Here is a 13,953-nt window from a genome sequence, read left to right as displayed (position 1 = left end):
AGAGTATATGTAACATTTTGTTTTACAATTTATAAATACTTCTTTATGATATAAACTTTGAATAAAGATTTGAAAAATGTTGATTATTTTTTGTGAATTATCTTTAACAATATATAGAGAGAGGATTCCCAATTTTGTGTTCACATTTCAAAATTCCAATTTTACCCTTTAAAATATAATTATTTATTAAATTTTTGAAAATTGATCTTTATTTTTACAAACTTTTTATAAAATCGTTTATCTATGCTTCTTCTCTTTTTTCCTATTTATCAACCATTATTTTTTCATTTTTTCTGATATATTCCATTTTTAATAAATATAATTTTATTTTATATATTAACTTAATAACATTACAATATCATTACCTACTAATATAATATCATACATATGTAAATCAAAAAATTCCTATAATTAAAATAAAATAAAATGTCGTACTTTAATTAATACATACGTTGGAGTAATCTTTAAAAAAGTAGGAAACAAATTTAATTTTCTTGACGGAGGAAATTGGAGAATGAAGTAAGATTTTTAGGGAATGATTTTTATTCAAATTTCTAAAAAAATAAGTTGAAAATACTAATTCTTAGTTAAAATGTTATTTTATTTCTGGATTACGCATTATATTTATTACATTGTTTAAAGTGGTGATGACAATGATTTTGATAAAAATTACAAATTATCTTTAGATTTGCAACGTACATATGTAAATATTTTTAGGAATGTTTTTACCGAAAAAGTGAAATTATCCCTAATAATAATCATTGCTAAGCATATGTGTAAAAGATGTGAAAATGAATTTTGGAATAAACCGTTTGGAATTTCTGTGGAATTTTGGAATAAATATGTTTTTGTCCCTTAAGTTTTAGTAAATTTTAGAATTAGTTCCTCTATAAAACTTTATACCAATTTAGTAATTCATATTTAGAAATGAGTGGATTTAATCCTTCTTACTAAATTTTGTTAAGTTTATTTAACATTTTAAATACATTTTATGATAATATTTGAGTTAACATTGAAGCGAGAATGTGTCAAACGGTGTAAACAATTCAAATATTATCATAAAATGCACTTGAAACGACAGATTAACTTAACAAAATTTAGTTAAAAAAACTAAATTTACGCATTTTTTAAGATTAAAAATTAAATTAATAAAAAATTTAAAAAATAATTAATTCCAAATTTTCCTGAAATTGAAGGACTAAAAACATATTTAACCTTTTATAATAAAAGTGGTTTTGCAATAGACCGTGATGTAATTTCTGTGACATTTGGATGCAAGAGTTGGGTTGAAGTGATTTTTCTATAGTATTTCGTTGTTAATGTTAATACAGGATCCTATATGTCTTTTATGTTATCTTAAAAAAAGTTAATATTTTAATATAAATCTCACAAATAGGACCGGTGATTATTTATATAAATTTATGGAAATATGACAAAATATAGACACCTTTTCATCTAGATTATAGATTAAATTTGGATAAAAATTATTTCTTGTATTTGCAAAGTAGTTTTTTAACTTTTACTTCGTCCTGAAGGTATTCAAAATAATGATTGAAATAATTTTTTCACATGAAACTTGTATTTTACCATTTACTCCATATAATAATAGAAAACTCTAATTTTCAAATCTCATTTATTGATTAAAATTATACATTTTTATTCATCCAACTATTGTATTACTTTAAATAAAGTATTTATTAGACTGAGAAATGATAACTGTTTTGAAAGTTAATAAAAACAAACTTCGACACAAATACTACTTAAAATTTAATTTATAGAAAACTAAGATAATAAAATTTAAACTAAATTAATGAATGTGAATTGATAATTATTAAAAATAAATACTTCCCTAGAATTAAGATTTGATTTAATAACTTTTCACGACATTGTTCTTTCAAACATAATTTCATCAAATTTGTTAGTTTAGGTTTTCAATTTTTAGCTTTTCAATTAATTCTACCAATTACAGTGAGCATTTATTTTAAAAGGGTAAAATTTAGCTCGTTTATAAACATTAAATTTATTTTCTATTCCAACACATTAATTGAGACTAAGTTTCCATTTTTTTTTTTTCAAATAATGAGAAATCCTTTTAGGACCCTAAATTTTGCCACATCCAAATAGATGGATCAAACATAATCTAATGGTCTAAAAAGCAAGAAAAACTGCCACAGCCCAAGCAGCAGACTCCTTTTGTATTAACAAAATTTGCAAAGGAATCAATATCCTTGCAGTCTCGATTTAAAACCAAAATCAACCGTGTTCAAAAATAACTAATATGATAGAGATTATACCTATTAACAAATTCGTAACTTCAGATATTCTAAACATGTAATAACGACGAAACTAAGCAAAAAATGATACATCTATATAATGAACAAAACACCCTAAGTTACATTCCACTTCCCAGCAAGCGTAGTTCTAATTCCAGACATATATGGAGCAGAAAGCGTTTGCATCGTGATTCCCAGTTTGATAAATATCTATGTATTCAAAAGAGTGATTGGGTCAACGCGGACCTGCATAAAAATCCATATCAGCCAAGCCACAATTTTACCTAAGAAGATGGTGTAGCAGTTCGGGAAAGAGAGGTAAGTGACACAGTATGAAAAAAATACAAACTAACACGAAAAAGTTTCGGATGACACTTACTAATTAATACAAATAATCTTTCACAAGAAGCTTTCGATGTTAAGTTCAACAAAGGAGCATGGATCAGGAATGTCGAAGTTGTTGAGAACCTGAAAGTATATATAACAAATACAATTAATAGTTGTACTATATATGACTCCAAAATATTTCGTTCTGAAAGAATGATATCACTGTATGGAAAAACATAGGAAAAAGAAATTGTGAGGGGAACAGATAAATGTATTGGCAGTAAGAAACAATCAATCGATGACATGATTATATACTAACATTTGGACATTAAAACAAGACGATGATGACATAATTTTAGCGATCAAAAGTACCTCGGGATGAACAATGCCAAAAGTGCCAGCATGCTTTCCCTTGTAAATGATTCTAGCTTGTCTACCAGCCAGAAACTCGGGTTCCTTCAATGAGAAAATGAGTCATACATAAATTATCTTAAGCAGAATTAATATCGCAAAAATAGGACAAAATAAAAAAGACAACTCCTATGCAGTGTTATTCACTTACATCTGACCGCTCGATGTAATAGCCCGACTTATCACCAGGTGAAACAAAGGGAACACCGTTCTTTTCCATTACTCTGTCGACCAAGCCGTGAATTATCTGCATATATATTGAAATACAGTCATCCAATTTATTTTTACCATGTCTAGGAATAATAGATTGCAAGTGAAGAACAGTAATTTCTTTTAGATATGATTTTGTGTTGAAAATTACTTTAAATTCTAAGCAGTACCGCAGTTCTGGTCAATCAAGTAACTAATAACTTGTGTATTGAAAGAAAGACCAAACAACCAAATGAAGCGTCATATACCTCAAATCCGGCATTAGCACCGCAGTACAGAGCAGCAAGTTGGCGAAGATTTTTTGCACCAACATCTCTAGTATCATCCAAAAGTGCTACATCACCCACTTCAAAAATCTGAAACACATTTAAGATAGATACGTATTCTTACAAACTTGCAACACAAAAAAAGAAAAACAAAAATAGAAATGCATACACTAGAGGAAGAATAAACAATAATTTTGAAAGTTTGAATCTTCAGAAGACACTACCATGCATTGAAATATTTTTGAATGAAAATCAGTAAAAGTTGCATAAGCTAATTAATTATTAAATAAACAATTATCTCTGGCGCCTAAAAGGAAGTTTTAAACAAAAGGTAATTGGATACATGTTATAACATCATGGCAGGGTACAATACAAACAATTTTACAGTTTTCGGAGGAGGAAATCAAAGTCAAATGACTTAATAAAGGCCCTATTATTCAATAATGGCAAAGGAAGACAGACCGAGTGGGGAAAAGACTCAAATTCAAGGGATGAGATAGTTTAAGTGCTTACTGCTTACACAGTACTTTCTGCAGCTGTCCATAATAAGGGTTTATAAGGGCACTGAAGATGTGGCCAGACACCGCAAAATATCCTTTGTTCCAACTTCCAATTGCTTTTTACTTTTACTTTTCCTTTCATTTGCAGCTTTGATTTACATTACAAGCCAGTTTAAGGCTTCTTTACTGTGTTCCGATTATGTATATGCCATTTATTGTTGTTTTCTTTAAAAATGATATCACAAATAAAAAAGATCAATTTCTCTAAATACAATCACATTAACAGGGCATGCTCAATGTTAAAATAACATAATGATTTGGACAATAGAATAAAATGTATGATTGAAATATATAACTAAATCAAAAAAGGAAAATATGGTTGTAAAGATTTATGATAAAAACATCAAACACCCAAAGGAAGAACTGAAAATAATACCTTTATAGGCTTTGGATGATCCTTGTTGTGAGCAACAGTTTTCAAAATGCCAGGCATAAGACTAGTTCGCACAGCCTGAATACAGGTAAGATTTAAAAATTACAGTATATGACTTCAAGAAAAAATTAAGCTAAAAAATAAAAAAACAGGAGAATATCAATACTGATGTTTCCAATTCAATATAGGGTACACAAAAAAAAAGAAAATAAAACAGTGATATAATGAGAAAAGATAATCCACGATAATCAGTATGCTTTGTGAATTGATTTCTAGATGGCCAGCTGGATGCATCCGCATTGATATCCTCTTGTATGCATACTGTAGCATGTTTTTATTTTATAATTTCATTTATTTAAAATTAGCATTATTAGGGTATCTATGTATAGTTTCCTCTTCCAATTAACAAAAAATAGGCATGTATAAACAACAGTACCAAGATCATGAAAATAAAGAATGAATCAATAACATAACCACATAAGTAAAGGCTACAAGAACTCGGAACTGTTTGCTGACAGGAAAGAATTAAAAACCACTTACAAGAACAATGCAAACAGCTAAAGAAAGAAACAATGTGAAGAGGGGCCACTTTAAGAGATCCTATATTTTCATTGCAATTAAATAAATAGAGTTATAAAGCTTAACAGTGTCATAGAAAAGAAAGATAAAGTGTTTAAACCTCAAAGTCCGAAGATCTGGGGTTTCCGATGATAACTGCTTTAGATTTATCATCTTTGCGGTTAAGCATGGCAAAGTTTTCCTTTTTAGAGCAGAGTATAAATGTCAAGACCTCTGTAAACCCAATCAATGCAACCTGAAAAGAAGTTAGGAATAGTAGATTCAGATAGTTAGGGATTTCAAATAATTAACTGTAACCTTCATGAATATGTGATGCAATAATAATTAATTCTATTGGATCAGCTTAATCAAAGATAACAAAATGATCAACACATATTATGGAAATTTATGCATGAAACATCAACCTTCTCCAATCACAAGAATAATATGTTCTGTTATTTTGTTTTATACCTCTTTTCGGATAAGATCACTTATCTCGTTCAGTGGAAGTAGAGTCAGGGAACCAGCCAACCTTTTTGAGCCCTTATTATCTGCTACAGCTTTATCCTTAATACTATTGAATCCATAAGCAATTGCCACATCCTATAGATAGAAAAAACCGAAGATAAAAAAACCACGCCTTGTCAGTAAAACATACACACCACACACTAGATCCAACATGCATTCAGGAATGAGAAAGGCTGTCATTATCAATACCTCCATAACATCACATGGGTGAAGAACATCACTTCTAGAAGGAGGTACAGACACTATAAAGTTACACTGCTTTTTAGCAGACGTAGACTGCTTGGCATGCAATTGCATCCTATTTAAGAACTTAGTGACCTGAAGGAAGATGGGAAGATTATGAATCAGTAAGTTCGACAATATTTGTTTCACTTGACATTGCTAATATAGGAGAGCACTGATCTTGCACTAGAGATGAGCATCAGCAACATAAAGACTAACAAGATAAAAATTAAGGAAATTTAACACGAACAAACGAATAACCCAAACTAGATGTAAAAAATGTTTTCATAACATGTACAAAAAAATCCTTGAGATATATTAATATGGAAACTTACAATCACAATTAAAACTAAAAAGAGAAAAAAAAACAAGGCCAACAGTCTGTCTTGCTTGAGTTTTTTATTCTAATGTGAATGTCTCAAATGAAACAGAAGAAAGATTAAGCTATCTTTTGAACACAAAAATAAAATATGGACACAAAATTACCTATAAAAAGTTATTTATGATGTCAAAATCTATTGGTAGCTTAACCTTTAATTATTCCTTATTTTTAAGGAATTATTTAATCACTCATTTCTATTTCAAAGCCCACATTTACCAAATTTCACACCAAGATCAAGAATCAACCCAAATTGACGACAATGTTGAAAGCAATTCTGTTAGAACCGGGAATTCAAATAATTAAGGAACATTGCTACAAAATTAGACATTCATAATCAGCAGCTAAGCATCCAAAATTATTCTACATCATACGGTAAATATGTTAAGATCAAGTGCAGGAACATGTCACTCAATATGAAGCAGCAAATAATTACCTCTTCTGCCTCCAATGATACCCCAATCAATCCATTAATGTAAGATAGAGAAACTTCCATATTGTAGACAGATAAATCGGGGTATATGTTTGACTTGCCATCAGAAGAAATCACTTCAACTGGTTCAATGACAAATTTGTTCGCACAATATTCTGAGAAGGCTGTTACCTAAGAAAATATGAAATATTCCATCATCATCTAAAACAATTGCATTGCTTACAAAATGCAAATGGAAAAACATACAACAAACTCACTACCCTACCATTGTATTTAAAACAATCTTTGCCTTTGTCAGATCAGTAGCAGTACATTCAATAAACACATTCTTTGTCTCCAGAGTGATGGCTGAGTGAGCACCATTAATGATTGGGGGTAAAGATAACACAGTTCTGTCAAAATACTCCAGCATATTAATATAGTTTAATTCAACAACTGCAAGTAAGTAGAATATTAGAGCAAATTGATCAAGAATCAGCAGTTAGTTGTTCAGAAAAAGCATAAACAACAGAATTTTACAAGGACCAATTATTAAAAGAATTCCAGCAAGTTAACCTGATCAAATTTTAGCGGGAAACTGGGAATGCATCTCATTGAAGAAAACATGAAAGTTTTCAGTTTATGCATCCATATAATTGTTAGTGTGCACGTATGTGTTGACATTGAATTCAATATATGTATATTTTATGCTCAAAACCTGTCAGTTTAATTTTTATAAACTAGAATCCAAACCAATAAGATATCAAAATATAACTGAGACAAGCTGTCAAGAGAATCTTTTTTTCCTATCATGCCATAATTGTAATAGTTACCCTTAACATTCTCTAACTGAACTTTTTCTACACACATTTTTAACTTCTAGCCGAATTTATCCTCAGATTTGAGGGTGAGCACTGGCAGTTGGACAAACATTATAGTTACTGTTTACCACCCCTAGAAACAGCAACTTGAGGATAATTTACATGCATCTACACTCTCCGAACTGCCTACATGGTGGGCGCCTCACTGGTTTGCCATCCCCATAAAAAATGTGAAATGGACCAGAAATATAATATGTATACATGATTTTATTTATTTTAATTATATTTATCACTCTGAGCAAGATATACTACCCATAGAGTTCTACAAAAATCTAACTGCATAACGCAATGCAAATGACTGATAAATGATTTCAAATCCTTAATTACTCATTTAGTCCCTATAGTGGTCCAAACGTTATCCATTGGTCCCTACCAAAATACCATTTTAATCCCTTTTAGTCCCTAATATGCATACCATTTTTAATCTCTTTTAGTTTCTACCGTCTAGAGACATAGAGACTAAAGAATACTACAAAAGATATGTTTAACAGCTAAATTCGATAATTTTTAAGCATGGAACTAAAGGTAAAGTTTGTTGAAGTATAGGGAGAAAATGAGTAATTTCACCAATCTTAAATGCCAGGATAAATGAAAATAGCATCTTTGATGGCACTTTTTTGTAGCCTAACACAGAAAAGAGCCAAGATTTCACATCCTTAAAAATCTAAATATAAGGATACTATGAAAACACAATACCTCTTACTGTCATATAATACAGGGAAAACAGGGGAATCCTCAATTATATGCAAGAATTTCTTCAGTTTCAAATCTGACTGTCAAACGAACCAACATGTATTCAGACATGTAATAACTAGTCAGCCTTCTTCTACTAGGTTCCTAATAAATGTTTATAAATACAACAAGGAAAATATCACACAAAAAACTCACTTTGTAGAACTCCATCAACTCATCAGCCCTGAAGTTCCTTTCCTATCATGCAAAAAGAAAAGGGGGAAAGAAGACAAGATAAGTTTGGCAGTTGACATAAAAAATTTGAAGTCCAGCACATGATGTTATCTGTAGTGTAATGTCACCTGCTTTAGTGGCGTAAAAGCTATACTTGAAGGTGGCAAAGCCTGGAAATTACATATGAGCAAAGTTACCTTTACAGATGATGTACAATAAATAGATATAATTAAATTACACAAGAAAATGGTCATCAGCTATTAAGGTCTCTCGTTAATTGGTTTTAGAAAAATTCAGATACAATTTGGATCATAAACAGCAGTAAAACACGTCAAGATTCACTGTGCTTCCTTTTGATACCAATAAGTTCTGAGTCGGAGCACAATAATATGTCAGTGATGTAATTAATGAAGGAGGCCAGGCAAAAACTTCCGCTTCTAGTGAGCACTAAGCTGTAGGTTTCCTACTTCTTTAAACATAGTACCCAGATGTCTATCTCAATCCTAACGTTTGTAGGTTATCTATCTATCCAAAGTGCACATTACTATAAATTTCATGATCTACAATTCGATGAAAGAAACCTCATAGGTGAAAGGACCCTCCAATTTATCGAGATCATGGGTTCCGATGGCAACAAGTGTTCTTCGCCTGAAAAATATAGATTAGAAAGGAATGAAATTACTTAACTGAAAATTCATTCAGAAAATTTAGGTATTTCGTGACATGAGATGACCAAAAGCACCATAAAGATAAACTAATGGAGAAAAAGAGTATCATAATTTTTCTATGAAATTTTTCTATAAAATTAGCAAAATAAAAGAGTCAAAATAAAACTTACAATATCATTAACTAAACTCTTCTGATAACACAGACTTTTTTTATATCCTAAAATGTATGGAAGTAGTTCATCACAAACTTGGTAACAAGAAACACATTACTTGAATTGCATTGAAATTTGAAACCTGTTCTAGTTAGACTTCGGAGACAAGTAGTATTCAGCTCAATATTGGTAGAGAAGAAAGCAAATCACATTACCGACATATGTTTTGGTGAAGCTTGTCTTGGAGATCGATAAAGCTGTTGTATCTTGCTTTATCAAAAGTTACATCTCTTAATACAGCACATACAACAAATGGACGAACCAGAGAAGTCTTCGATGATTCAAGAGAAAAGAAACATGTCATTTTCAACTTCCAAAAGAACCATACTAACAAAACAACATGCGTTACATGACTACCTCCGGCTTCACATGTATTTTCAGCATTTCATTCTTACTAATGTCAGACAGTCTATAATTGGGGATCTCCTGAATCTCACAGAAAACACGGAGGGCTTGAGCAAGCCCTTCAAGGCAGAGGAGGTCATATCTATGGAACAAGAAAGGAAATTAGAACCAATTTTTCGATACGGAAATATATCTGACAGAACAGACTACAAAAGGTGACATGCTGTAATTCCATGCTTTGAAAAGTTATTTAAAAACAAGCATATTATAAAATTCAGTAATTTGAGAATTGCAATGAGAAAATAGTGAACCACATCACTCATTCTGACTTGTGTAACTTTTTTTATACAACATATAATCCAGCTAACATTAATTCCTATTGAAAAATCAACATGCTTGAATTTTCTTGTCAATCTTCCACTGAAGTATAAAAATCCGGTTTCGCAATGCAATAGAGTATGAATCTCGGATACAAGAACAAGATTAGCAAGAAAAATCGATAAATTTAGTAAATTACCCACACTAAACACTCAGTAAAGACAACCAGAGGAGTCAAAGAACCGACAAAGAAATTTTTTTTTTAAATAACATTCTTCACAGAATTAAAACATTTTCTTTAATCCCCAATGCAACAAAAAAAAAATCAAAGACGTCACAGCGGTGTACCTATTGGCGGGAACTTCGATCTTGTAGATAACTTCTTCGTCCTCATCAGCTTCTTCTTCATCCAAATGCTTTTCTTTCCTTACAATTGCCTTCTCCGTCGTCTGATATAATCACACTGAATTCATCAGATGATGCTGATAACAATTCCTATTATTACTATATTTAAAATGCAGTGGTTGAAGCTCCATGTTTAGACGATAACAATGAAGGTGAAATACTTACGACGTCGTCGAGCTCGATCCCGAAACTGAAGCACAAGTCTTCGAATTCCTCTTGCGCTGAAGAAAAAAAAAACAACAAAATGGTCGATTCAGTGAAGTCGAAGTGAAATTTGATAAATATTTTGACAAAGTGATTGAGAAATGGAAGCTCACTGTAAGTTCTTCCTAGAGCCGCAAACAGGCGATCCCGCCCCACGCTGACGGTAGGCATGGCGCCGTTTTGGTCTCGGAGTGAGTGAGTGCAACCACGACGGAGAAAGAGATGTTCGGAATCCCAAAACCTTTTCCTAGGTATTTATATGGGCCGTTGTTTATTTTCGGATCCATTACACAGGGCCGACGAGAAACAGGTTTTGGGCTTCTTGTTCATAGCAATTTGTTAAGTTCACACGCAAATTTTTAATGATAAAAATATTTTGAAGAAAATGTTTTTAATTGTGAATAATAAACTTTAAAAATTATTTTTGTTGTGTGATTATTGTTTTTCTCGCTTCATTATGTACAACAAAAATGTATTTAAAAAAATGTAAAATATCACATTTAAATCGTCTCTTTATATTATGTTTAATTATAATTTTAATTAAATTGTAATAGCCGATCTTGGTATCATGATGTTTATGGAAATATATGTTCAAAATGAATTGAAACAAAATAGATTTTGTTACAAGAAGATGCTATGTTCTGTGGTTCATTGGAGATGTCATTTGTTGTAACCTTTGCTAAAATACCAAATTTATTTACTGAAGCGTGTAAAGTTTATCTTTCACCAAGTGTTTTCAATTTTACACGCACAACCCAAGTTTCTAAAATAGGTTTAATTACTCGGATGCTACCCACTTTGGTATAGGTGTGTCAATTTGGTACACGCTTTTAAAAAAGTGTTAATTACATCCAATTTTTGAAAAAATGCTTCAATTAGGTTCTAAATTGAAACAAAAAACATATATGGGGACTAAATCGAAATCAACATTTGACAGTGACACAGACACGTAGTATTGCAATGTCATGTGGCAATGACAATGTCACTGACAATGCCACATGTCACACACGGGGACTTGACATGTGACGCTTTTATTTTATTTTTTTAAAATTTAAAAAATTTAAAAAAAAATCAAGAAAACCACAAACTGACACGTGGCACGTCGTTAAAAGCACTTTTTCAAAAGTTATGATGCAATTGATATTTTTTTATAAGCAGGTACCAGATTGACATACCTGTACCAAAGTGGTACCATCCGAGTAATTAAACCTCCAAAATACATGCACACTCCTTTATCCATGGAACGAATGCAACATTGCCTATTTATAAAACATTTGAACCTTTAAAATTATATTTCTAACTAAAACTTTGTCACAGATTATTTTTATTCCAAACAAACTTATGTTAAGTATTATAAATTTGACTTCTTAATTATGATGTTACATTATAATTTATCAATCATTTGCCAACTTGATGATAAATTGTGTCTTTAACATCCTTTATTTTGTATTTTATTTTTTTTAAGATGTATTAACGTAGAAGAAACTCTCTTTATATAATAGCATAAATTATATAAATTCCAAAATTTTAACAAACAAAATTTGTTTACTTGTATGTGTCCATTTCAAAGTTCAAAATAACTCAATAATTCGTTTTCTTCGTGTTGCATACCTCCTAACAAAATATGAAATACTCCTTTCTTCTTCTTTTTTTTCGAGTGTTACATTTTTTAGATTTTTTATTCTATTTAACTCATTTCCAAATTCAAGAAAATACATTAAATGACTTTACTATTTACTAGTTAAAACACACACATACCTTTTTTTATAGAAATCAAAAAATGATAAAATTAATATTATTCTTTTGATTATATTTTTAAATTTTATATATATATATATATATATATATATATATATATATATTATGATTTTATTATAAGTAATTTTTATTTATTTTGTAAGAATTTTTTATTTAAAGAAATAATTAAGTTTAAAAAAATAGTCAAATGAAAAAACAGATAGATTTAAACAAACGAAAACGATTACTTACTTAAGAGGTAATATTGATAGAATAATTATTTTAATTTAAAAAAAATTTAAAGGTAAAATTAGAAAATAAATGTGGACATCAAGATAAAAATTTCCTTCGTGTATAGATATAGATAGATAAAAAAAGTATTATTGTTGCTATCAGTCCAATTATAAATAAATTTTGCAATTTTATTATAAGTAGTTTTTTATTAATTTTGTAGATCATTTTCTAAATAAAAAGTAGTTCAATTAAAATAAAACTGTGAAATTGAAAAAATAGTCTAAACAAAACGGATACTTAAAAAATAATATTGATAAAATAACTATTTTAATTTAAAATTGATTTAAAGAATAAAATTGAAAAACAAATGCAGAAAAAAAAAAAATCTCTTTATAGATGGGTCCCTTTGTATATATGAGATATATATACGTTCACTTTTCACTTAACCTGCAGTCAATTAGTTATATATATATATATATATATATATATATATATATATATATATATATATATATATATATATAGATACTTATTTGTGAGCATACAATTTTTATTATTATTTTATCTTTTATAATATCATTATTAACTAATTTCTCAAAATATAATTGTTAACTAAATTTTGAAGAGTAGCCGCTATTTTAAAATATTGTGTATAAAATTGCTACACGTTTAATTACTATTTCTCTATTTTTACTTTTTATTGTATTTGTAGTTTTTATCGTTGACAGTTACTTCTTCTCAATTAAGTCATGTTGGATATTATTATGAATTTTTACATATGAGTTATATGTGAACATTCCCATAGTCCATTAATCAGTTGTCATTACATGAAAATTTATTAAAATAAAAAAAATACAAAACATGGATAACAACTCAAAACTCGTGATAAAAATTACACTTTACAAACCATAAATAAACTATATGTATTATGAACAAAATATAAACAAATACATGTAGATAGAGCATTAAATTACTTAAATTGTTCCTATGCACCAAAACTAAATTAGCTAACTATTGTTACAATGATTTATTTTTACGAAAATCATGAAAAACTTTAAATTGCATATACTTACAAAAATGCAAGCATCAATGTCATCTCCTTCTAAGAGAAAACCACATGTTGATTCAAAAAACCATAATACTAAAGAAGTATCATTCTCCAACCAACCAAAACCTTTGAAAACTCTCGCACCAAACATGCTTTAATGCATATATGACCCATAAAAAAGCAAAAAAAAAAAAACTTTATCCAATTCTTATCCACTTTCTTTAAAAATACCAACACACGAAACTAAAACAAAACAACCTTTAACTTGCCCATTCACCTTAAGCCAATCAACAGATGAAACTTGTCATATTACTTTCATAAATGAAAACCCCTACTTCTTACTACTCTTGTTTTTCTCTTACATATTAACTTAATCAATTTACATGTATCATTAACTCATAATACAATATAAATATTTTAAAAATAGAGACACATAGGTGCGATAATGCCATTGTTTAAGCCCGTGACGGATAAAC

At 29.5% G+C, this 13,953-nt stretch overlaps 1 protein-coding gene across 1 annotated transcript; it reads right to left on the bottom strand.

The window, feature by feature from the left end:
* Positions 1–2,144: 2,144 nt before the first annotated feature.
* Positions 2,145–10,707, bottom strand: LOC114178759 (phenylalanine--tRNA ligase beta subunit, cytoplasmic). Its single transcript, XM_028064836.1, has 20 exons — positions 10,572–10,707; positions 10,420–10,475; positions 10,198–10,298; positions 9,544–9,673; positions 9,342–9,457; positions 8,888–8,954; positions 8,435–8,476; positions 8,289–8,330; positions 8,097–8,173; positions 6,806–6,932; positions 6,544–6,711; positions 5,696–5,824; positions 5,450–5,581; positions 5,100–5,234; positions 4,424–4,498; positions 3,470–3,577; positions 3,163–3,258; positions 2,973–3,056; positions 2,653–2,741; positions 2,145–2,519 (listed from the first exon to the last, which is right to left on the bottom strand). Exons 1-19 carry the CDS (start codon positions 10,627–10,629, stop codon positions 2,673–2,675), a joined length of 1,812 nt encoding a protein of 603 aa, XP_027920637.1. The 5' UTR covers positions 10,630–10,707; the 3' UTR covers positions 2,145–2,519; positions 2,653–2,672.
* Positions 10,708–13,953: the final 3,246 nt, after the last annotated feature.

The sequence above is a fragment of the Vigna unguiculata genome, chromosome 3 (genome assembly GCF_004118075.2).
Source record: "Vigna unguiculata cultivar IT97K-499-35 chromosome 3, ASM411807v1, whole genome shotgun sequence".
Taxonomy (NCBI): domain Eukaryota; kingdom Viridiplantae; phylum Streptophyta; class Magnoliopsida; order Fabales; family Fabaceae; genus Vigna; species Vigna unguiculata.
Note: the sequence above shows the minus strand (reverse complement) of the source record. Positions and strands in the feature narration are given on the sequence as shown.